This window comes from Aplidium turbinatum, chromosome 14 (genome assembly GCF_918807975.1).
Source record: "Aplidium turbinatum chromosome 14, kaAplTurb1.1, whole genome shotgun sequence".
NCBI lineage: Eukaryota > Metazoa > Chordata > Ascidiacea > Aplousobranchia > Polyclinidae > Aplidium > Aplidium turbinatum.
Genome location: NC_137485.1, coordinates 1,081,623 through 1,103,792, shown reverse-complemented (window position 1 = coordinate 1,103,792; position 22,170 = coordinate 1,081,623). Strand labels below are relative to the sequence as shown.

Genomic DNA, 22,170 nt, shown 5'->3' with positions numbered 1-22,170 from the left:
AATAAAAATGTCAACTTGAGAATTATGTGTCACTATCGAATAATGTGTGTATCATTATCTAATATTAATTTTTATTTCCTAAAAAAGCGTTGTATTTTAACAAATACGCATATTACCTCGTTGCATAAGCACAAATAATTTTTTATGTTTCTTAATATTAAAAATGCACACCACGGGGCGTGTAGTCACAGCTGTGACAACACGCCCCGTGGTATGAAATCACGTGGTTTCAACAACCATGTGCACATCTCTACTTGCATGTCTTATCTGTTTGGTATGATGAAAAAAGCAGGCGTAAAGCTAACGAATGGTATCTTTCCTGATCAGTTATGATCAAACCTTAGTTTGCCAGACCATTTTTTAGTTTAGTTATAGAACCTGATTTTGCCTAAAATTCAATGGCACTCCTCATAATTTCTGCTGTGGTGACAAATTTATTAACCTTCACTGCTTGTACGAAAGAGAACTGAAAACTATGCCTTCCATTGAAAACTCGTGGTTATACGCTTGGGTTATCACATGAAAATTGTGCTGTGACAACACGCCCCTGTGACAACACGCCCCACTTTGCCCTACATTACCAGGTGGCGTGGATGTCTTTGTTGCAGGTCATGAGTTCTGAAAATGTACTCGGGGTCACCATTGTAACAGATGTGGTTAAGCTAACATTCTGTATACATAGATAGAGCACTACTGTTGTTTCTCCAAAAGGGTTTCTTTATTGATTACCCAGCATGCAAGTCGATGTCATCAGATAGCCGAGACAAGGACGTGCTATTCCAAGTTGTGTCAATTTGAAAAGGGACGAATACTGCCATGCTAGTGTGTTTTATGCAAGAATCGAGTGCTGCCAGGCGCATTGGAAATGAATTAATAAAACTTGAAACAGTTGAATTATGCTAATAATATTAAAACTTGAAAGTAGACTAAACAGTAGAATTATGATAACTGCACTGCAGATATGGCTGATGACGAATACGAGACAGCAGTCGGTACAAGGTTTCTGTATTTCAAATAACTGTATGAAATAACACAAAATAAGTTGTACAGTATAGTGCGCGTAAATAAATGTATAAAATTTTTGAATTTTTATCCAGAACTCGTCAAATCTTTATCCAACAAAAGTTTCCAATTTTATAATGGTTCGCAAACAATCGTGCAATTTTATAGTCGTGCTGGTTCACACAATTCGATAAAATCCATCTCTGCAATTTGACTTCGTGCGCTGTGAAACGCAAAATAAAAGTATGAAACCTGGCGATAATGATGCGTTTGGTTTGGTTGGTTTTGAATCTTTATTCTCGGACTGACAAAGTCTTGATAGGTTATTCCTGGTAGTTTCGTATACTTGTAGAGGCTCTCGACGCTGGGCCGGTTACCGAGATTGGCAGAGTGAAGTTTTCCGATTGTTGAAGCAGAACACAAGCATTCAACAAAAAGATCAAATAAAATACCTTGGCGTTTACATAGATAACAAATTAACATGGAAATATCACATAGATAAAATTTGCGGAAAAGTAGCAAAAGGTTCATGGGCGTTGCTTAAACTCAGAAATTATGTCAACACAGACACTTTAAAAGATGTGTATCACGCTTTGATTTACTGTCATTTGCAATATTGTATTTCAAGCTGGGGAAAGGCCTGTGACAGTGCACTGGATCCATTAATAAAATTACAAAAAAAGGTTATAAGAATAATTACGAAACAAAATTACTATGCTCACACTAATTTTTTATTTTTCAAAATGAACATCTTGAAACTAAAAGACATACATAACATTGAAATAAAAAAACATATGTACAAAGTTCATATGAATGAGTATCCGTCTACGTATTGTGATTTATTTACAAATGCTTCATCTATTCATCAGCATAACACAAGATATCAAACAGGCAACAATTATTTTATAAACAGATCAAACACAGAATTTGGCAAGAAGTCCATGCAGGTATTGGGACCAATGCTCTGGTCAGAGGTTCCAAGTAGGCTAAAAAACTTATCATTTCATTTTTTCAAAAAAGAGATCAAAACGTTAATTTTACAAAGCTACAGTGCATCGTAATAAGTGATATGTTATGGAAACCAACTTGTCAGTTGCTTCGGAAACTTTATTATTCTCTGCTTGCTTCATGGAATTTTGTGTTTTGGCCTACGTTATCATCAATATGTTTTTTTTATGCGTATGCTGTTGTTGAAGCGCGGGAACGTTTCAATTATTATTTTTCTCTTGTAAGCTTATTTTAAATGGCAAAATCGTAATTTCCGTAGGGTGGCAATTGACTAGTAGACTGTATGGTCGTCTCGTTGTCTCCCTGTCGGTATGGGAACTTGTGTAACTTTTGTACTGTGTATATTGCATATTTCAAACATGTACCTATGTTCCTGTTACTGACAAATAAAACATTGATTGATTGACTGTGTATATAGTGGCTCTGGTTGAAGTCTTGTTGCCGGAGAATTATTCCATTCACTAAGTGCCGCTGAATTGAGAGCAGTCCTTAGAATGCGTTGCTCAAGCGCACACCTCGAGAGTCGAACCAGCGCCGCGTGATCTTGAGCCGGGCGCGTAACCACTGAGCTATCGGGATTCGGGGCAGACGTTTTTATGGAAAGAACAGCAACAAGTCAAAATCTCTATCACGCTGTTTTTTCTGGGCGAGAAAACAAAAGCTTACCGCGGATTAGAGTTAAAATAAATAAATAAATTCCGCACCGGGTTAAAGTTAAAATAAAGATTGGGCCACAGTATTGCAATATCTCACTATCTCGCGGCACCCTTGAGCATTGCAATTGGCACCCCAGGGTGCCGCGGCACCCCGGTTGAGAACCACTGAGTTAGAGATTCAATAAGCAAAAGCCTACACTAAAAACAGCTCAACATCAAAGAACCTACACGCATATGAGAGGGGGGATCCCATACTTGATTCAAGTGTCGGGTATGAGAAGATAAGGTTCTCATTGTACTAAGCCTTCGGCACTAAGGAGAGTAGGGTGGCCAGTTCCTTTCTCTCGGCCGCCTTTACTTCAGCAACTACGCCCACCCAATTTATTACACCCTGGGTAGAGGTGAGCGGTGTTTTTAACAACCAGCTGAAGCCGGGAGTCGAACCAGGTTTGCATAATTGGAAAGCCAACGCCTTATCCGTTGCGCCATCCCACCGCTATGAGAAAGTAACGTAATATTACGCAAATCCACGCGCACATTTCAGTTCTACAGAGTGTTGTTTGATCATGCGGTGGTTGGTTGGTTTTGAATCTTTATTTTCGGACTGACAAAGCCTTGATTGGGTATTCCTTGTAGTTTCGCATAATTGTAGAGGTTTTTGACGCAGGGCCGGTTACCGAGATTGGCAGAGTGAAGTTTCCGATGGTTAAAATGTTGTGGAAATGTTGCTATTTCACCCACTAGGTGCCGCTGAATGGAGAGCAGTTCTTGAAACGCGTTGCTCAAGCGCACACTCCGAGAGCCGAATCAGCGCCGCTTTATCCTGAGTCGGGTGCGTAACACTGAGCTACCGGGGCGATGTTGCGTATGATGCAACAGAGAAGAACATTTGCCGACGCATTCTTATTTTACAGTAGACTATAGTAGCCTAGTTGGTTAACGCTAAGCTAAATATTTGATAATTACAAAAAAGGAAAGCGACGTAATACAATCGCATGGAACCTGCAAGCCAGGTGGCGTAGGCTAAGTAAGATAAGCATTGCTTCACCTGTCAAAATTAAAAAAGAGAAGAAATTATTTTTCAGTAAAACGATTTCGTAATTTCTTTACCTGAATACAACTTAGAACAGTTTCTAACTCATGTCCCCGTATGATTTTAGCTAGGTCTTAATTTTAAAAAAATTGGAAGCTTTCGGAAGCAGACATTCGTAGGCCTACCGCTTCCATTGCTCTCGTTTTTGCTATACGAAAAAACAAGTGAGAAACAATAGAAAAAACAGCGCAAAGTTTAAGCGATTTACGTTTCTTTTAACTAATCTGTGAAAGCAATTTCTGAAATGCTTACTGTTGGGTATTGTGCCCGTGCGTAATGAGAAAATCTAAGGCTTAAGGATTAGGCCTAGCCTAGGCTATATCTACCTCGTAAGGAAAAGTTTGAGCCTAATGTTAGATTTACAATGTTATCCTGACTACTACAGCAGTAGGTAGCTGTAACTGAGCAATTAAGCTGAATTAAGTTTTGGTGTTCTCTAATTTGAGCCGCAGTTTTTGCCCGTTCGTGAAACAGCTACCTTTAATAAGTTAGTAGCTGTTTATCTGCTAATAAATTTCATACAAATATTACCTTAAAAGTGTTTCCAGAATAGCACTATAATCCGTTATTTGAGTGTAATTTTGCAAAAATTTTCCGGGGGCATGCCCTCGGACCTCCCTAGAATGCGCGTGCCCTTGGCACGGTCTTACCCCACACGAGTTTTATTGCTTCCTTGTGTCCTTGCTCAACCCACCCACCAAGCATAGTGCCGGTCTTTTGTGTGTGCAAACCGTGCGATCGCACAGGGCCCGAAAATTAGTCAGAAAATGCAGTAATTTTTGTCATTGCTAATGGAAAAAATTCGATTCACAAGCAAGTACCGGTATCCTTCAAGTCAGTTGCGACTTTGGGGTGAGGCAAGTGCTGAAATTGTCGCGTCGGGCCACCTTTACAAGCTTACATGATTTTAGGCCACCCACGACATTTCACCATGTGCCAAATATATTTCACTATTCACCAAATGCCACCGGACAGCACCATTTTACAGTAATATTCATAGGCCTACCCAGATTTTTGTTGAACATGCTCTCAGAATGCACCAAATTCAAAGTAATTTTTCAAAATTTTCCGGGAGAGGCCTCCCAAACACCTCGCCGCTAGGTGTCGCCTTCGGAGAACACGCCGTCAGGCTTCGCCCGCCAGCAGTCAAACCCCACCCCTTCCCTTTTCAAAATACCTAGCTACGCTACTGAATTGGATCATTGTAATTGGGGCCGCAAAGCATATTCCTCACAGGGTTAAACGTGACTTGAAAAAATTAGTGCCTCACCATCTAGGAACCTCACCGCACGTCACTGGCTACAGGCCAAGACACAAAAACAAAAAATAGACATGCACTGCAATCAGTCAGTAATCAACATAACAAGCTTGCAACATAAAATTTATTTCAAGTTTTTATTTGGTGATGGTAGGAACAGTGCAGAATAATTGTAGACTGCAAACTTGCATTGAACAACGTTATAGGCTATCATCTATAGACTATAATACTTACATTAGCAACGTTTTAAATACGCACATCAGAGAGAGAGAGAGAGAGAGAAACCTTTTATTTTGTCTGCTGCGAAAAATAGTAGGCTACCGTTAGGCTATACGGTACAAATATATTCAACAACAGGCAGGAAGCAGCGAAAGACTATATATATCATCATCAATTAGTGTGTTGTTTCAAAGTCTTATAAGAGCATAATTCTGAATTTCTTCTATGGCACCTAGCGCATTTGGAAAGTAAAAAAACTAACGTTCCGGAAGCTAATCTTCTGCAAATCCACCACTGGTGGTTGTAGTTGCCGTAGCAAACTTTTTTGAGAAAGGGCCAGTTGACTGAAAACAACGAGATTCTCTCGGACAGGACAGCTATTTTGTTTAGTACAGTCTGTACTCTGTAATCTGTGGTGGTGATTCAACAGAGTGGGTTTGATTTATTTAGCTGTAGGCCTACGCAGCAGTTGACACCTTTAGTTGTTGTATGCGAATGGGTTGTGGACTGCGGTAAGCAATAGAACGTCGCCTTTTCTCAAAAAGTTCTGTGACTTTTGATTGACACTGACCCAACAATTGCAAGCATTGTTGTGACCATTGTGTCAATACAATTCCAATGCAAATATAGTTTTTGCAGTTCTCGCATTCACGTTTAGTTTTCGGACGTTTTCTTTCCAACCATGGCAGAACAAGACCTGCACTCCAAATAAGCTAGCAAGCATATTTTACGATAACTTTAAAATATAGCTGGCTTGAACTTTTTCCATCTGCATCCTTTCTCACGGCATGATCCAGGATTTGTGCAACGTCATAATATGAATAAAACAACAGTTTCTGATGCAGTTTGTCAGTAGCAAGGTCCAAGCAGCGACCTCGCCGCCTGTAAGCGTTAAAGATAAAGATATAGACTTTTTCTCTCATAGATTGATTTTTCTAAAATTTCAACAAATGTTAGATAAGATTGTCTATTACAGTGACGTTAAAACTTTCAAACTGTCATCCATGAAACCTTAAGCTGGTTAGAATAGTTTGAAAGTTTTAAAATTGCTGCGATTGAAATTCTTTTATTAGACAAATCGACTAAAAATTATGGAAAAAAAAGTTGTCAATCTGTTATAAAGACAAGTTGGCCAGGCTCAGGAATAAGCTACAAAAGAATAACAATTTCCATAAAATGGATTTTGCATTTTAAAACAAATACCACAAAACGAGATCAGAAATCTTCCTCAGAATTTGCGTAACTTTGAGTCTATTTTGCATCTTTTAGATCAGAAAAAACTGAAAACACTCTAAAAGATTCAATAGCAATCGATTTGTTTCAATTCAACGCATTTTCGACTCTCTTAAAAATTCTTGTTAACATGAATACGATAGGCTACTTATATTTACATACCGAAGTGATAACGACTTGAAGTAGTTTTGTTCTTAGTTATTTTAGTAACAACCTAAAAAAAGAAAACCCAAACCTGTAGGTTATGTATCAGTGAGGTGTAAGACACCTTAGAATCTGTTGTCAAGATGTGACGTATGCGCCACGCTGTGTACTTCTCCTCGGACAAGCCAGAGCAAATGAAGTAGCCTAATAATTCTGATACAATAGATCCCTTGATTTCAGTTTTTAAAAGGAGTCTTAAGATTGCATGAGGAGCAGGAACTTTCCAATACTTTGGAATGAAATAGTTTGTCAACATTTTCATTCTCAGGCTGAAGCACTCCAGCCACCAAACATGACCAATTGACCATTCATTTATTGCTTCTTTTGTAATCATCAGGCCGCCATGTTAAGCAGAGCTGATATGATGCTGCGTCTTATTTGTGTAATCGCGTTCACCGCGCTAGCTTCGTCGTCTAAGTTGGGTACGTAATGACGTCATAAAACATCACGTCACAATGAAAAACGAAAATAATAAGGGTTTATTGTTGATGTCAGGCACGTACAACGTGGATACGAATGAAATGTCAGTCAGTGGACTGTCCGCTGGAGGGTTCATGGCCGTACAGATGCACGTGTCCTTCTCAAAGATGTTAATGGGAGTTGGTGTTATTGCGGGAGGTGAGACTATTTGCTGACTGATAATTAATTGTTGAAAGCATTATCTCATGGCTGAGAAAGCTTTGTTGGAGATTTAATCCTGACAGTTACTTGTATTTGAGCCACTGATGCTGGTCTGGTTTCTGAGATTGACAGAGTGAAATTTTCGTTTCTTGAACAAAGTGCATGAGCGTCTGTTGCCTCTAAACTACTCCATCCGCTGGATGTTGCTAAATGCAGAGCTGCCTTCAACCAATCTGCATCGACTCTTGATCTACGTCATCGTGACGTGGCCAACGGATTTTATTTGGAAAACATTTTGTCGGCTTTTTGGCCTTGCTATGGGTTTGTAAACTTATGTGGAACTACTTCAAATTGCAGATCTTGTACTTCAAACAGTAAATCAGCCTCTTTTACATAGATTCAACATATTCAGGCATTCAATCAATGGAAAACTACTTTTTTAAAAGCTAATTGTAGAGAAACAAGTTTTTTGCTCAATTTTGAGACTCCTTCAAGGCATGTGAACTGATGTGAAACGAATTCAGCTGGCATCAAGTAATCAGCTTCTTTTACATGGATTCAACGTGTCCAGGCCTTGAATCAATGTGAAAAGACTCATTGAATAGCCTGTTTGAACAGACTTTTCTCAAAACTGCTTATAAACAGACCTACTTTTCGCTTAGAAAGCAGCACCATAACGATGATTTATTGAAGGCAAACTATTAACAGAAGCTTTAGGAAAATCACCCAAGCAATACAGGCCGTATGCGACCATAAACGCTGTTTCGACGTTAAGCAACAAAAAGTTGCGTCTATTCACGCTTGCCGATACTGGGCACGCAAACACGTAGCGTCCATCAACGCTTGCCGATACTGGGCACGCAAACACGTAGCGTCCATCAACGCTTGCCGTAGCAAACTGATTAATTAAAATGCGTTGCTCAAAAGTACCGGGATCGGTTAATTGATTCATTGGTTGAGTTCCTGGTTGTTGTAACGATTAAATCAACAAAATTTATCTTGGTAATTAGTGTTGCTTTTGTATTTCTTGGCATGTATCAAACAAAATCATGGGCCACGTTTGACCTTCATTGTCCTCGAAGTAAAAGCATTCTGAATGAGCAACAAATTTATATCGTTTCAGGACCATACTGGTGCGCCGAAGCAAACCTATTCACGGCCACCGGGGCATGTATGGCGACCCCTAGTTTGATAAACGTGGGCTATCTTCAACAAATCACCAGAAACACGGCAGCAACAGGATATGCGGATGACACATCCAACATAGTGGATGACAAGATCTTCCTCTACAGTGGTACTGAGGATTCCACAGTTAAACCAGGTAAGAAAAACATGTTTGTTAACAACCGGATGTTATTATTATCATTATTCTTTGCAAGGATACGAACTAGGTGTACAGTCACTTCTATCTGAGAAATGACCCTGACAGCGAGTAACATATTCAATACATTTTTAAGATATGTTAATTAGGCAACCAAAACAAATTCTAGAGGACGATGAGAAGACTTATGAACTCAGCATCTTCCTATTCCAATTTATTCAATGGCACATTGGCTGAGGTTTATAGGGCGCTATACTTTATGAAGTGAGAAGAGTAGGCTCTATCACAATTTACAATGCTAACCAAAGCTCTCTTGCGCTCTAACCTTCTCGTAAACACCAATAGCTTACAGTAACTAAGCTATACAGTAACTAAGCTATATTTTTGGCTGTTTTCTTTTTTTAGATAGTTTCAGATTTTTAAAAAGTTTCATTCTTGATTTACACAGTGACTCTTTAGATCATATTACATAGCCTAGCCTATCAGTTTATTTTAATATCATCTAAACAGCCATTGTGAAAACTTCAAACCTGGTTGAAATCTTAGGCATGCTGATAAAAAGTGAGCACGTACCAATAAAGCGGTTACTGTGCAACACTGATAAAGAATCCCTTTGTGTCTTAATTGTTGTCTTTCAAGAACTTACTTCCGGTTATGCCGTTAGAGCTTGCAGGCTGTTGCTGTAAATAAGTGTTTTGGCATTTATGTTTTAGTTTAGCTCAGCAGGCCATACCTAAAGGCCATAACTTTTTTTGTAGAACGGCGTAGACTACAGTTCATAAGCTACATGAGAGAAATCAAGGGTGAAGGGACGCTACTACGCGATCGACGACGTGTCTGTGTCTTGCCAAGGACACAGCCACATGCTCTTGAGCGGTGTCAAACCGGAGACCTTACGAACCATAGCTTTCACCACTCGGCTATTCAGCCATGTCTTTATTTGGCAACAAACACTTGCATTTATAGGCTGCCCAACACAAAGTCAATGTTCTATAAAGCACCACGACTTTTGGTGGAAATCATACCTCGTCACAAATTTGCTTCAACCTGATTGCTAGATGACTCGAACATCATTGACTAATTTCACAAGAGTAGATAGGCTACAAACGACTTTTTTTTAGCCTGATGCTGCGAGTTCGCTGTGGTACTAGCGAATTGCACTAGCTTTCGGAACACAGTTCCCTAGTCATGTAAAGGTAATGTTCCGAAAGCTGGTGACAAACCGCTACTACCACAGCGAACCCGCAACATCAGGCTAAAACAGGTCGTTATATCTTCTTCTTCTTGTATCTACACTTGTGAAATCAACAACGATCATGCTAACACAAAGAAATACTGCTTTAAGGTGCACAAAGAAATGCTTCAAATATTTTGTTCAATTTCAGGTGTAGTGAAAGCATTAGAGGAATACTATGGCGATTTTGTCAATCTTGCCAACGTGAAAACGGAATATTCAGTTGCCAGTGAACATGGATTCGTGAGTAGGCTGAGGGGAGGCAATTGTCCCCCCCCCTCTCCTTAAATAACGTGCTGGCTACGCCCCTGGTCATAACTATTCAAATAATAACAAGTTTAGACTACTGAAGAAAAATTGGTCACAATTAATAGGATTAAAAGATTGAATCTCCATCTTGGGATCAATAGATACGAAGTTTGTTCTTGCTTGAAGCATAGATCAATTGTACCGTTGTCTTGTCAATATCACCTTCAATTGTATCAATATCTATTGTACCGATACACAGAACTCTCAAGTAGGTTTTACTCATAATAATGTCTGTAGCCTACCGCTACGAACAACACTTCTTCTTGCAGCCTACCATGTTGTACGGAGGTTCTTGCGATAAACAAAACAAAGCTAATTACATCAACAAGTGTGAATATGATGGGGCGTACGAGCTTCTTCAGCACATTTACGGAAATTTACAAGTAAGCTGACTTGGAGTTAAAATTATTAGTTTTTTTTTCTCCTGCAAAGAAATTGCTTTAGGCCTACTTGAAATTTTTTTGGTGAGGGAACGATTCGCAATAAATTGCTTGATTTATCTTTTTACGATCTTGCCTAATGTGACGTAGCCCATTAAAGATCAAATAATTTCCATAAAGTATTGTTCTCTTAGCCTCCGGATTATTCCAGCTCTTCACCGCTAGCAGGCAGTGTGGCACAATTTGACCAAACCGAGTTTTTCGGAAGTGGTTTCGGTTACAACGGACTAGATGACAACGGATACATTTTCATACCCGATTCTTGCGCAGAAGGAAGCAAAGGTTTGAGAAATACATTTGTCACTTTTCGTCCCACAGAGCTTGATTGTGACGTCATGGGGGTAGCTACAGCGATGACATTTTTAATCTGACACGAGTTGGTCTTGTTGCTTTCGATATTTTATATTAACATTCCCAAATAGAATTTGGAGTGTCAGTTTGCAGCAAAACCGTTGGAATGCTGAGCCGATTTGGGTGGTGGAGCTCAAATTTATTATGTCTTGATGGCTGGATTAATTTGACTTATTGCAAACATTTTATTGCTTCAGCTGGAGCAACAAAAATACAAGCAATCACTTTTGACAACATAACCAAGTGTTTGTTGCCTAGCAAAACATGTCATTTTACATCGTTTTACCGTTGCTAATAAGTTTAAAAGTATAATCGCAAACTTCTTGGCCACCCAGCTTGTAAGCTGCATATTGCGTTCCACGGCTGCCACCAGGGAAGTGAGGACATTGGGGATACTTATGTGAAGGAGACTGGATATCTTGAGGTGGCAGCCTTGAATGACATCATCGTAGTCTTTCCCCAAGTGAAGAATAACTTCTCGACCAACCCCAACGGATGCTGGGATTGGTGAGTGACATCATCATTACGTCATCGGTGGAGTGTTGATGAACATCGCAACTAATTTACTTTCAGGTCAAACTAAATGGAACTTCTGCCTTTTGTGGAGCGAATAACACCCGAAAGCAGGCATAGGCTAATTCAGGGCTTCCCAAACTAGAGGTCGCTTAACGAACTTCAGTAGTAGCAGAGAGTGTAGGCTACTAATTTTACACAAAGTAGGCCTACTGCATATTAACACTTCTGTGCATGATGCTGTGTAAGTTATTAACCTTATTGCGAGTCGTGCTTTCAAAACTCCTATTTTGCAAATTGATGTGATAAAAATGAAATGAATCGAAATCTAAAACCTTTTCACTGCATTGTGAAGTGAGATGACTTTCAAAAGTCAAAGCTTTACAAAAGCTGTGTTGAAAAATGAAGTCGTGATTCTTCTAGCAAAAAAAATAATTCAAACTTGATCCACCATTTTCGCAATGACATCTGGCTTTTTAAATTATGTTATTTGTTAAATTTGCTTTAAAAACTGAAACGAAGTTAATTTGTCCCTCCAAGGAGAAAATATCTAGCCTATGTTTTTCCATTAAAATCTCAAATTGAAGCGTTCAACAAGAAATTAACATCTGGAAACAAAAGATTGAAATTGATTCATATGAAGTCTTCTCATCTCCTGAAGAGTTTTTAACAAATAATGATGGAATGAATATTGGAATCAAACGTTATTAAATCTCTGCTTAGCGACCATTCGTCAAATCTGTTAAAACTTTTGTAGAAGTATTTTCTTCCAGAATGGGACAATACGGTACCAAATTAAGCGATCCAAAACCGGGAAGACCAAAAATGCAATACAAAGATAGGCGAAAGTCTCTCTCAACCAGAGGCGTAGCAACCGCCCTCCAAACCCTCCGATTGGAGGGGGCCCCGCAAGGAATGAGGGCCCCTCCGCCGAAGTTTTTGAAAGACTATCGAAATACGGGATATAGGCTAACCACGTGGTCACAAATGCACGCGAAATGGCAGAGCTTATTGGTATTGAGCTGGTGTTTTCAAAAAACACGAAAAGACGTAGGAAGAGAATGTTTGGTTAAGAGTGTGCTGATGATTTGAGTCGTCTTCCTGCTGAAGAAAAATTCAAATCCCAATTTTTTCTTGTTCTCACTGATCAGGCCATGTCTTCTGTTTCTTTGCGCTTTGACCAACTCGTGGAGTGGACAATCTTTGACCAATTTCTGTACAACTCTAGCAGCCTGAAGAAGTGTCTCAGAGAAAATGGTTGGGTTGGTTTTGAATCTTTATCCCCGGACTGACAAAGCCTTGATAGGTTATTCCTGGTAGTTTCGCATAACTTACTTGTAGAGGCTCTTGACGCAGGGCCGGTCACCGAGATTGACAGAGTGAAGTTTTCCGATTGTTGAAGTCTTGTTGCCGGGGAATTATTCCATTTGCTAGGTGCCGCTGAATGGAAAGCAGTCCTGAAATGCATTGCTCAAGCGCACACCCCGAGAGTCGAACTTGCGCAGCGTGATCTTGAGCCGGGCGCGTAAACACTGAGACAACAGGTCTTTAAGTAGGCTACCGGTAGGCCTACATGTTTTTAGTTTTCATTCGAATTAAGCCTTTCCATAAATACCACAAATGTATATTTTGCATTTCCAATATTTTTAACCGTGAGGGGTCGCGACCAAAAAAGTTTGGGAAGCTCTGGCTAGCCGATCGGTGCAGTTAATAATGAGTTGGTGGTGTTACATGATTAAAGTGTTTCTAGGTGGTTTTGCAACAAATTATTTGTTGTTTCAGGTGGGGCTACACGGGAGCGCCATATGGTGAGTCGTTCGACTTGATTGAAATGTTTAGATTTCAACGAAGTTAAGTCGACCACGCTTGATGAGGATAGAAACTGGTGACGTAAGCGTGGTCACCGAGATTGGCAGAGTGGAGTTTATTTTTGTAAATCATTTCACCGAGAGCTGAACCAATTTGCATGGATTTATTGTTTGAATTTTCTTACCGTTTGACCGCGTTCTCTTGGACCGCTCAGTTACCTCACAATCACGTTTGTTCTGAATATCTTCAATTTGTTGCAGCTTCTAACCTGGGCGAACAAATGATCGCGATGCGAAGAATGATCGAGAGAGTGGCGGGATTGTGAACGAAAATATAATTCGGGAATTGAAACATCTTTTGTAGCGTTCGTTGCCCTGTTCTTGGTGGCTATCGCTGTAGCAGCTTATAAAGTCGGGCAGGGATGTGCGACTCGTGCTTGTAGATGACCAACCGAAGCAGACGCGGTTTTAACCAGGACGATAAGTTGACTACAAACTTCACTGATTACTTGAAACTTACAAACACCTTGTGAGCGACAAGATGCGTTGTTGTAATATTCATAATGTTAGTTTTTATATAGCGCTGTATCCATCGCAGAATGCGTTGCTCCTCAGCGCTTTACAAAGCAGACAGTGTCAATGCAGCCGTATAGAGGCGCAACTGAGTAGGCCTACATTGCAACTGGGTGCATAAGATGCGTTGTTCATTGCAACATCTCAATGAATGAATCTTAGCGGTGAAGTGCAAATTCAAAACGTAAATTTGACGGCTGGTTCCCAAGGAACAAACAATGTGGAGCATGCAGGGCCGTTGAAAGGACAATCAGGGGATCTATCTAAGGAAACTGAATATTGAAAAGTTTGGGTGTTTATCAGGACAATTATCGTTTCTAGCACTAGTTGCAACGTTTATCTGATGAAATTGAAAGTAAAATTAACAACAAACAAGATGGTTTATTGCTTCACTGACGTTTCGCGCACCATGACAATGCGCATCCTCAGAGCGAATAACATACAAAATAAAATTTCACCAGGTTATATACTGCAGTGCGATTGAAGGCAAGAAAAATAAAACACGCAATATTTTAAAAAATTGGCCAATGATATCATCATAATCCATCGTCGGTTTGTTCCCCACTAGTGGGGGTGGCCGATTGTTTCCGCGCAGCAATTGTTTTAATCCCTTTTCTCCATTTCACTCTGTCCCTTGCATCTTCCTCCTTCAGTCCGACTTTTTTAAATTCATCCTTCACTTGTTGTTTCCACGTTCTTCTTGGACGACCGCGTATCCTCTTCCCATCCACCTTTAGATCTAGTGCCTTTCTAAGAAAACTTCCTTCCTCCCTCCTTATCACATGTCCATACCATCTTACTCCATTTGCCCTTGCCAGTTGGTCTATGGTGAGCGTGAGTGATGTGTGAGCGATTACTTTCCACGGTAAATTACGTAAAAACTTCCAACAATAAACAAAAAACTTCGAAGCAGTGACGACCAACAGAAAAAAGTGCGATTGAAGGCAAGAGAAATAGAACACAATGTTTTAAAGATTGGCTAATGACGTGCGGTTACTTTCGACGTTTTTTACGTAATTTAACGTGGAAAGTAACCGCTCACACATCATTGGCCAATTTTTATTAAATATTGCGTGTTTTATTTTTTCTTGCCTTCAATCGCACTGCAGTATATAATCTGGTGAAATTTTATTTTGTATGTTATTCGCTCTGAGGTTGCGCATTGTCATGGTGCGCGAAACGTCAGTGAAGCAATAAACCATCTTGTTTGTTGTAAATTTTACTTTCAATTTCATCAGATGAACGTTGCAACTAGTGCTAGAAACAAAAACCAAGGAAAGGTATACAAATTACGCGGTGGTTTTTTTAAGTTTCCCAGCTCTTTGAAAAGGTTGGCACTAAAATAGGCTGTATACTGATGAGGTCTCATATCTTAACGCTTCAGAAGAATATTTTATTGGAAAGAACATAAAAAGTGGGGTTTTCCCTAAGCACGTCAATGCAGTCACGTGACACGCTGCCTATTGGTTATCACACGTCATCTTGACGCAGGTAGCTGATGTCAATTGGGATGGGTTCCGTATGGCAGCTGATCTTCGCGGATGTAATGATCTCTTCCGCTTTGTTTTCCTCAGCCAGTTGATGAATGAGGAGGAGAATGTGGCGGACATTTTCCTCAAGTTGAGAGGGGTCTTGATTCGCCTACAAATGTACATGTACAATAGAACAACGTTACATTGCATCTTATTATCTACAAATGTGGGTAGCTCCATCAAAATTGCTCATAGAAAGTAGCAACGTATCCAACCGAGAAGCGTCGGCAACATAGGAGTTTGGCAGCACTGCGATCGTAATGTAAGTTGCCAGAGATATTCCTAGGCAAGTGGAGCAGGAATTCTATTTACAGCAATGGTCCCTATCTGGGCCAAGTAATTTCAGTAAAAGCAATAGATGCTTTCGTTTGCAGCTTCCTTGTTGAGGAGCCGTGGAGGTGAAAGGGCGTGATGGCGGTTTTATGTGTAAAGATCGTTAGGTATTGTGAAATTAGTTTCATATTCAAAATAAGAATCTCCTTCATCATCAGTCAGTTAAGACTTCAGCACTTTTGACGCAACAACTGGTTCTTATTGCGACCTCACCTGGCCTATCTTGACTTCACAAGTGTCTGCTTGGTGGCGATTATGATAAAGAGTTTCCTCGATGAATGGTGTCAACTCGGCGACATCGCTCACGACTCCAAAGTTGCGGTCGGGGATCAGTTTACCGATCCTCCGCCTGAGATCGCTGTGGGAACTAAGCTCCTTGAAATATTCTGGGGTGGTGAAGAAGAGGTCGCATTGGATGACGTTGTTCAAAATCTGAGGAACACGACAAGTTATAAACCAGCCCGACTGTGGAGTCGAACCAACGACCCTTCAACTCTCGCCCTTGAAATTGTTGATATCACGAGATACTTGTATGAGATGAAAACAAAAGATTTGCCTTTCTGCCAAGTATGAAGGTATTATGATGTTGACAATGCTTGTAGTCCCGCAACAATCGGACTCAGACGACAAGCACACTATGACGAGCACTGCGGTATGCGATGAGTGGACGAAACAAACAAAACATAATGTGACGCAGGCGACTCTAACCAATCTATGTACTAGTGTGGAGCTTTTATGTGGCGGAACCACCCTAAAAATACATTGCCCTTAGATATTTACAAAGAAAACAGTGTCGCGCAGACAAGTACATTATTACCCTGAGTCTGCTCCTTCGTTGAATGCCAAGCAGAAATAATATGCAGCAGCACCAAGTTTAAAACTCTTTTGGACGACCTGACGGGGGATCGAACCAATGCCGGTTCTGAGGCAAACACTCACTACGAAGCCAGACAAGTCAAAACGCTGATTACCTTGACAATAAGTTCATCAGCGCCTACAGCGTGGACTCCCGCCTCTTTGGCTTGCTCTATCTTAACGTCATCGGTCGTGAAGTAGGCCACCTTGTTGTTCCCGCTGGGAGGATGGGGCAGCTTCGTGGTGTGAACGAACATCATCGTTTTTTTCTGTGTTTCAATGAAATCAATTTGATTCTATTTGAAAAAGACAATGAGGAAGCCGCCTTTACAGCAGGGAAAGCTTTATCCAAATGAAATATATGATATTGAAAGGTTGATGGCATTTTTGGACATTGTGACCAGAGTTAATCAATCCAAACAAGTAGAGTATATTATGCCACTTGCAAAATGGAAAGAACATTCTACAAACCCTTTTTCCTTTCCCTGAAGAAATTTCCTGCAGGCCAAGCTTGAGGTTAACAGTAGAACTTGTGTCTGTTAAGTCCAATCGAACATATTCCTTCAATGTTTCCACGGCTTCTTTTATTGAATATATTTTAGGTTTATACAAAGTAGTTAGGAAAACATCGTCTACTGGCTTCTCAAGAACAGCTTCTTTCTCAGGACGAAAAGTCATATAATCTTTCTTCTTTTGCAATTTGTCCAAATACCTAAACATAATCCATAATAAAACTTCAAATCAATAAACCAACTAAACTTAGACAAACAGTGCGATGACAGTTTGGCGGCTTTTGTTATGGTAATGTAGGGTACCTATCAAGCATCAGGATTCTTTAATACGTAGCAATACAGCGAAAACAACGCAATAAATCCCACAGCAACTTGAGCTACCATGCACATTGCACAATGTCAATTTATATAAAATGATTAATTTGAAGCAATACGGAAAGAGTGATAAATGATTATACTGAGCGAATATTGTTCAGTTTACGGCTGAGGTTCAAATGGGGATGGTAGAAGTAGGGGATTGCTTACCCAAAACAAAGGTGGGCAACTGGAGGGTAATCGTGTCATGACAAAATGTGGTGCAGTTACAGCTTGAGGTCTACCGCCATATGTCACATACCCAGGTGCAGCGTATGTAATCTGGCTGCGTGAGCACAAAGTGTGTATTGCCAAAATAAATGTATGAAAATATGTGATATCATGTTTATGTAATAATATACTAATCATAGTAAGGCAGCAATAGATTTCACGCTACAGTGGTAACAGTAGTTAGCCTCACACTGCTATAGCAAGGTTCTGCCGATGTTCCAGCATTCCAAACCTCACGCAAAATATAGTATTTCATTTGATAAAAATGAATTTACGTAAAAGCAAACAAAACTTTTTGCAGTTTTGCCAATTTTTAAATTTCGCAGTGACCCTCCAGCTGTCCATATCGCAAGAAAAATCAATAAAGCGAGTCGTCCCGGTTCAAATTGGAGACGCTGTAAATAGAGACAGCATTGCCAGAAAACATGGATCACGTGGTGTGGAACAGCTAACTCTTATGCCAACATGCCACATCACAGTAAAGTAAAACTTAAGATGATGCAGTTGAAATATATTTACTTCATGCTTCATTATTTTCAACAAACTAATGAAGAAAACAAATACGATCCGACAAGTGTCAATCCCACAATAAAACTAATTGATGATCAAATTGATGAAGATGGCTTGGTTAGATTTTCTCAACGAGTCAGTTTAAGCTTATTAAGTTAAATACATGAGATCCTGTATGATATATCTACAAATTAACGATCTATACCTTTGATAAAGATCAATTCTTCTTGTTCCTCTGTAAAAAATAGGCTGAGGACCGAACTCTGCATTTCTATGGATGTAAAGTCTTTTATTCAAAGCACAGATCAATTCCAATCTAGTCTTGCGATGTGCATTATTGAAAAGATTCTTTGTCATGTGAAGTTTTCGACAACCAATTGGACTGAGATTTGCTGCAAAACAAATTTTTAACCTATAATTATTTTGGACACACATTGTTTCCCACAAGAAAAAGCTGTCCTTTAAATTGTAGAAAAAAAATCATTGTCTTGCAAGCAATAATGGTGAAAAGAGGTCAATACTGCAAATCTGATATTATATCTGATTAGAAAACAGATGTTGACTACATACTTACTTCACTTAAACCTTTTTCAAACGTACCACCTACTTACAGTATAACAATTGGTAGAGAAAGAGGGGTCCACGTCTTTTAGGCGCAGACAGTTAGGCGCCAGTCAAATAGGCGAACACACTGTGGCGTCTGGATATTTAGGTGCGGAGCACTGTGGCGCCCGTTCATTTAGGTGCGGAGCACTGTGGCGCCCGTTCATTTAGGTGCTATTCCTAGTAATGTCTGCAGATTGTATTAGCTTGGCAGGTAGGGCAATGCTTTTCACACAAAATGTTATATTGAACAGAAAAATATGTTGTTTGTTAATAAGCGTGTGGAGATGAGATGCGAGACAACGCTCTACTACTCTTGATATTAGCACATCTCCACAGGACATTTGCTGTGCATCCTGAACACAAGTTGCAGCCAGATGGAACCTTACTTCATCTGTTATCTTTCGCAATTAGTACGTATGAGACAACGCTCTACTACATGAATACATTTCTATAAGGCATATGAACTCTGGCTACAAGTTGCAAGCATAATGGTGCGACTTTGCTCATTATTAAACGTAGTCGGGGTTTTGACGGAAAACTAAGTTATTCTTCACTCAAGCCTACCACCCGCTTGAACATAGGCTATGGTATATTTTTTTAGTGATGTTTAGTGTACCGTATTTTACGGACCATAAGGCGCACTTTAAATTCTTTTTTTTCCTCATAAATTGATCGTGCGCCTTATGGTCCGATGCGCCTTATGTATGGATCAAGTGCGGTAGTGCTTTATTGCCTACACTCAAAACCAGTACCGATATACTATTATATATGGTCCGGTGCGCCTTATGGTCCGGTGCGCCTTATAGTCCGGTGCGCCTTATGTATGAACAAAAAACTAATCAAAGCAATTTATTGACAGTGCGCCTTATAGTCCGGTGCGCCTTATGGTCCGTAAAATACGGTAGTTATTATTTGACTCACTAAAAGTGAACTCAGTCATGTTCGGAAACTTGAATAATTCATTGATAAAGCTTTCGCCTACGCAAACCTGGACTAACAACAAATAAATGCCGAACACGTGCATTAAAATACAATATATTTTTCTGTTCAATATAACATTTTGTGTGAAAAGCATTGCCCTACCTGCCAAGCTAATATAATCTGTATTTACTGGGAATTACAAGGAATAGCACCTAAATAAACGGGCGCCACAGTGTGCGCGCCTATTTGACCGGCGCCTAAAAGACTTGCTCCCAGAAGGAGAAATACAACAGAACATCTACCGTATTAATACTAAATGAAATTTTGAAAGAAAATAGCATCACATAGGTATTTTGATGAACAGCTTTAGTTAGACCTGAGATTACAAGCGTCACCACATCCTATCCATTCTTCAATTTCCTAGCAACACGGTCAATGACTGCTCAGACCAACAACTGTGGCACTCATTTTCACATCAATAACATCAAGTTGACAACAGCTGACTCGACATTCCTCCTAGGTCGATGCTTTTTTCCTGGTCCCAGCAAAACGCTAAATTGGTTTCGTAGATAGCCAACCCAGCTAATTCAACGTCGGATATCTCAACGTGAATCTCTTTAATTTGACACCTTATTACATATCCCATGAAAGAAATTTCGTGTAGGTCGACAATTTCGATGTCAAACTGAATGTCAGGCTGGCAATAGATTTGCGGCCTTATCAAAGGTTAATCGAATACATTTGTGTTTTTCTCTTTGCATTGCATTCTGCTTTTGGTCATTGACTGATGTTCAGCATTTTACAATGCCTGTTCTTTTTATGGTAGCAACTTATTCTCATCCCAAACTCATTCTATCTTGCGCAGATGGATGGCATGTACCAGTCAGCGAAAATACACAGGATTGGCGTTATTTGAGTGGAGAATTCACATGATGCTTAACTCGATGTTCCGTCTAACTCAACAGCTTTTTTGATTCTCCTTCAGGTGTCGAGTTAGCCAGTTTCTACTGTACTTAGTATTTCTTCCATATGTGTGACATAGTGCTGTATTTGCATTATGTAGGGGAAAGCTTGTAGAGTTATGAAGAAAAACATTGTCACCAGAATTCAAGCAATCACTGAAAAACTTTCTGTGTGGGTCGACCATGCTTTCACCACTAAGCCAGAATAACATCCAACAAAAAGTTAAAAAGGTAAAGTCCCAAAATAGACTAAAATCAGGTTCCGTAAACATTTAGCACTGAGTTGTATGGTATAGAGCAAGTTAGCTATTAAAGGTAGCTAGATGTGCATTATATAAACATAGTTGAAATATTCAGATGAAAGTTGAACTTACTTAAGTCTATCAATTTAGATTGTGTGTTTCCATGTATTGAAAAAGCATTGCAAGAAGATAAAATATATCGAACACCCTGCATTATTTATAATAAATACAGTTCACCCTATATTCACATTTATAAACCTACGAACAATAAACCTTGGTTAATGCCAAGTTACTATTGATATATAAAACACTTCCTTTCAAGCACTTAACTTGCTGACTGTTTTTATATGGTTGGGCACCTATGTTTAAACAAGACACTGCATTACATCCCTGAAGATGGATAAATATTCAATTCAATTTTATTTTTTGCTGCTGGCGCAAATATGTACAGAACGGCAAAGTAAACATACGAATTTGACACCAACAAAAGGGAAAAATGGCAAAATCAAAAGTTTAAAATATATACATCGATAAAACAGTGTTACCACTATCTTAAAATTGCACAGCCATCAAACCTAGAAGCAAGATAGAAAAAAAAATTTTTTTCACTGAAAAACAAATAATTAACTTTCATGCAATGAAAAATCACAGCCACATCACTCACATAACATGTGATTACTACATTATCTAATATTTTTTGAATGATGTAGAGTGGCAAACAAATAGACACATGTGAATCGATAAAGGCTAATAACTGGAGGGCGGGTTTCTAATTTTGAACAATTTGAACTCCATGTTAATTTTGCTTCATCTATTGTAAAACAAGTACTAGGCTATACAGGTAGTTGAATTAACAAGTAACTATAAGCATGCAGGAAATATCCAGGCCTGATGCTAATAGCGCAATGCAGGTTATCATAACAAGATTTATTAAACTACTATCGGTGCCAATTGTTATTTTACGATAGAGATTATTTACAATAAACAGAAGCCCTATTGTTGGATGTTATAAAAGCCTTCATATCCTCTTCTTTAAATATCCCCATCATATCTCTTAAAATGATAGTGTTGAGAATCCAAAGTGGCCGCCGTGGCCGAGTGGTTAGCGTGTTGGGCTCGCAGTCGAGAGCCTGCATGTTTGACTCCAGCCACCCGCACTTGCTGTTGTTTCTCTGGGCAAGAAACTTAACGATAATTGCCTCTACCTAGTGATCGATTTCGAGTAATGGGTAGTACCAAATTTAAGTCATAAGTAGAGTAGACAACCGG

The 22,170-nt window shown here is 39.5% G+C and overlaps 2 protein-coding genes across 2 annotated transcripts; one reads left to right on the top strand and one right to left on the bottom strand.

The window, feature by feature from the left end:
* Nucleotides 1-6,703: 6,703 nt before the first annotated feature.
* Nucleotides 6,704-13,975, top strand: LOC145783518 (poly(3-hydroxybutyrate) depolymerase-like). Its single transcript, XM_082595406.1, has 9 exons — nucleotides 6,704-7,095; nucleotides 7,169-7,291; nucleotides 8,418-8,615; nucleotides 10,001-10,092; nucleotides 10,428-10,541; nucleotides 10,733-10,880; nucleotides 11,285-11,456; nucleotides 13,245-13,270; nucleotides 13,532-13,975. Exons 1-9 carry the CDS (start codon nucleotides 7,017-7,019, stop codon nucleotides 13,594-13,596), a joined length of 1,017 nt encoding a protein of 338 aa, XP_082451532.1. The 5' UTR covers nucleotides 6,704-7,016; the 3' UTR covers nucleotides 13,597-13,975.
* Nucleotides 13,976-15,221: 1,246 nt separating this feature from the next.
* Nucleotides 15,222-21,161, bottom strand: LOC145783372 (large ribosomal subunit protein uL1m-like). Its single transcript, XM_082595225.1, has 6 exons — nucleotides 21,034-21,161; nucleotides 18,376-18,562; nucleotides 17,035-17,275; nucleotides 16,680-16,832; nucleotides 15,922-16,140; nucleotides 15,222-15,484 (listed from the first exon to the last, which is right to left on the bottom strand). Exons 1-6 carry the CDS (start codon nucleotides 21,113-21,115, stop codon nucleotides 15,314-15,316), a joined length of 1,053 nt encoding a protein of 350 aa, XP_082451351.1. The 5' UTR covers nucleotides 21,116-21,161; the 3' UTR covers nucleotides 15,222-15,313.
* Between the last annotated feature and the right edge of the window lie 1,009 nt (nucleotides 21,162-22,170).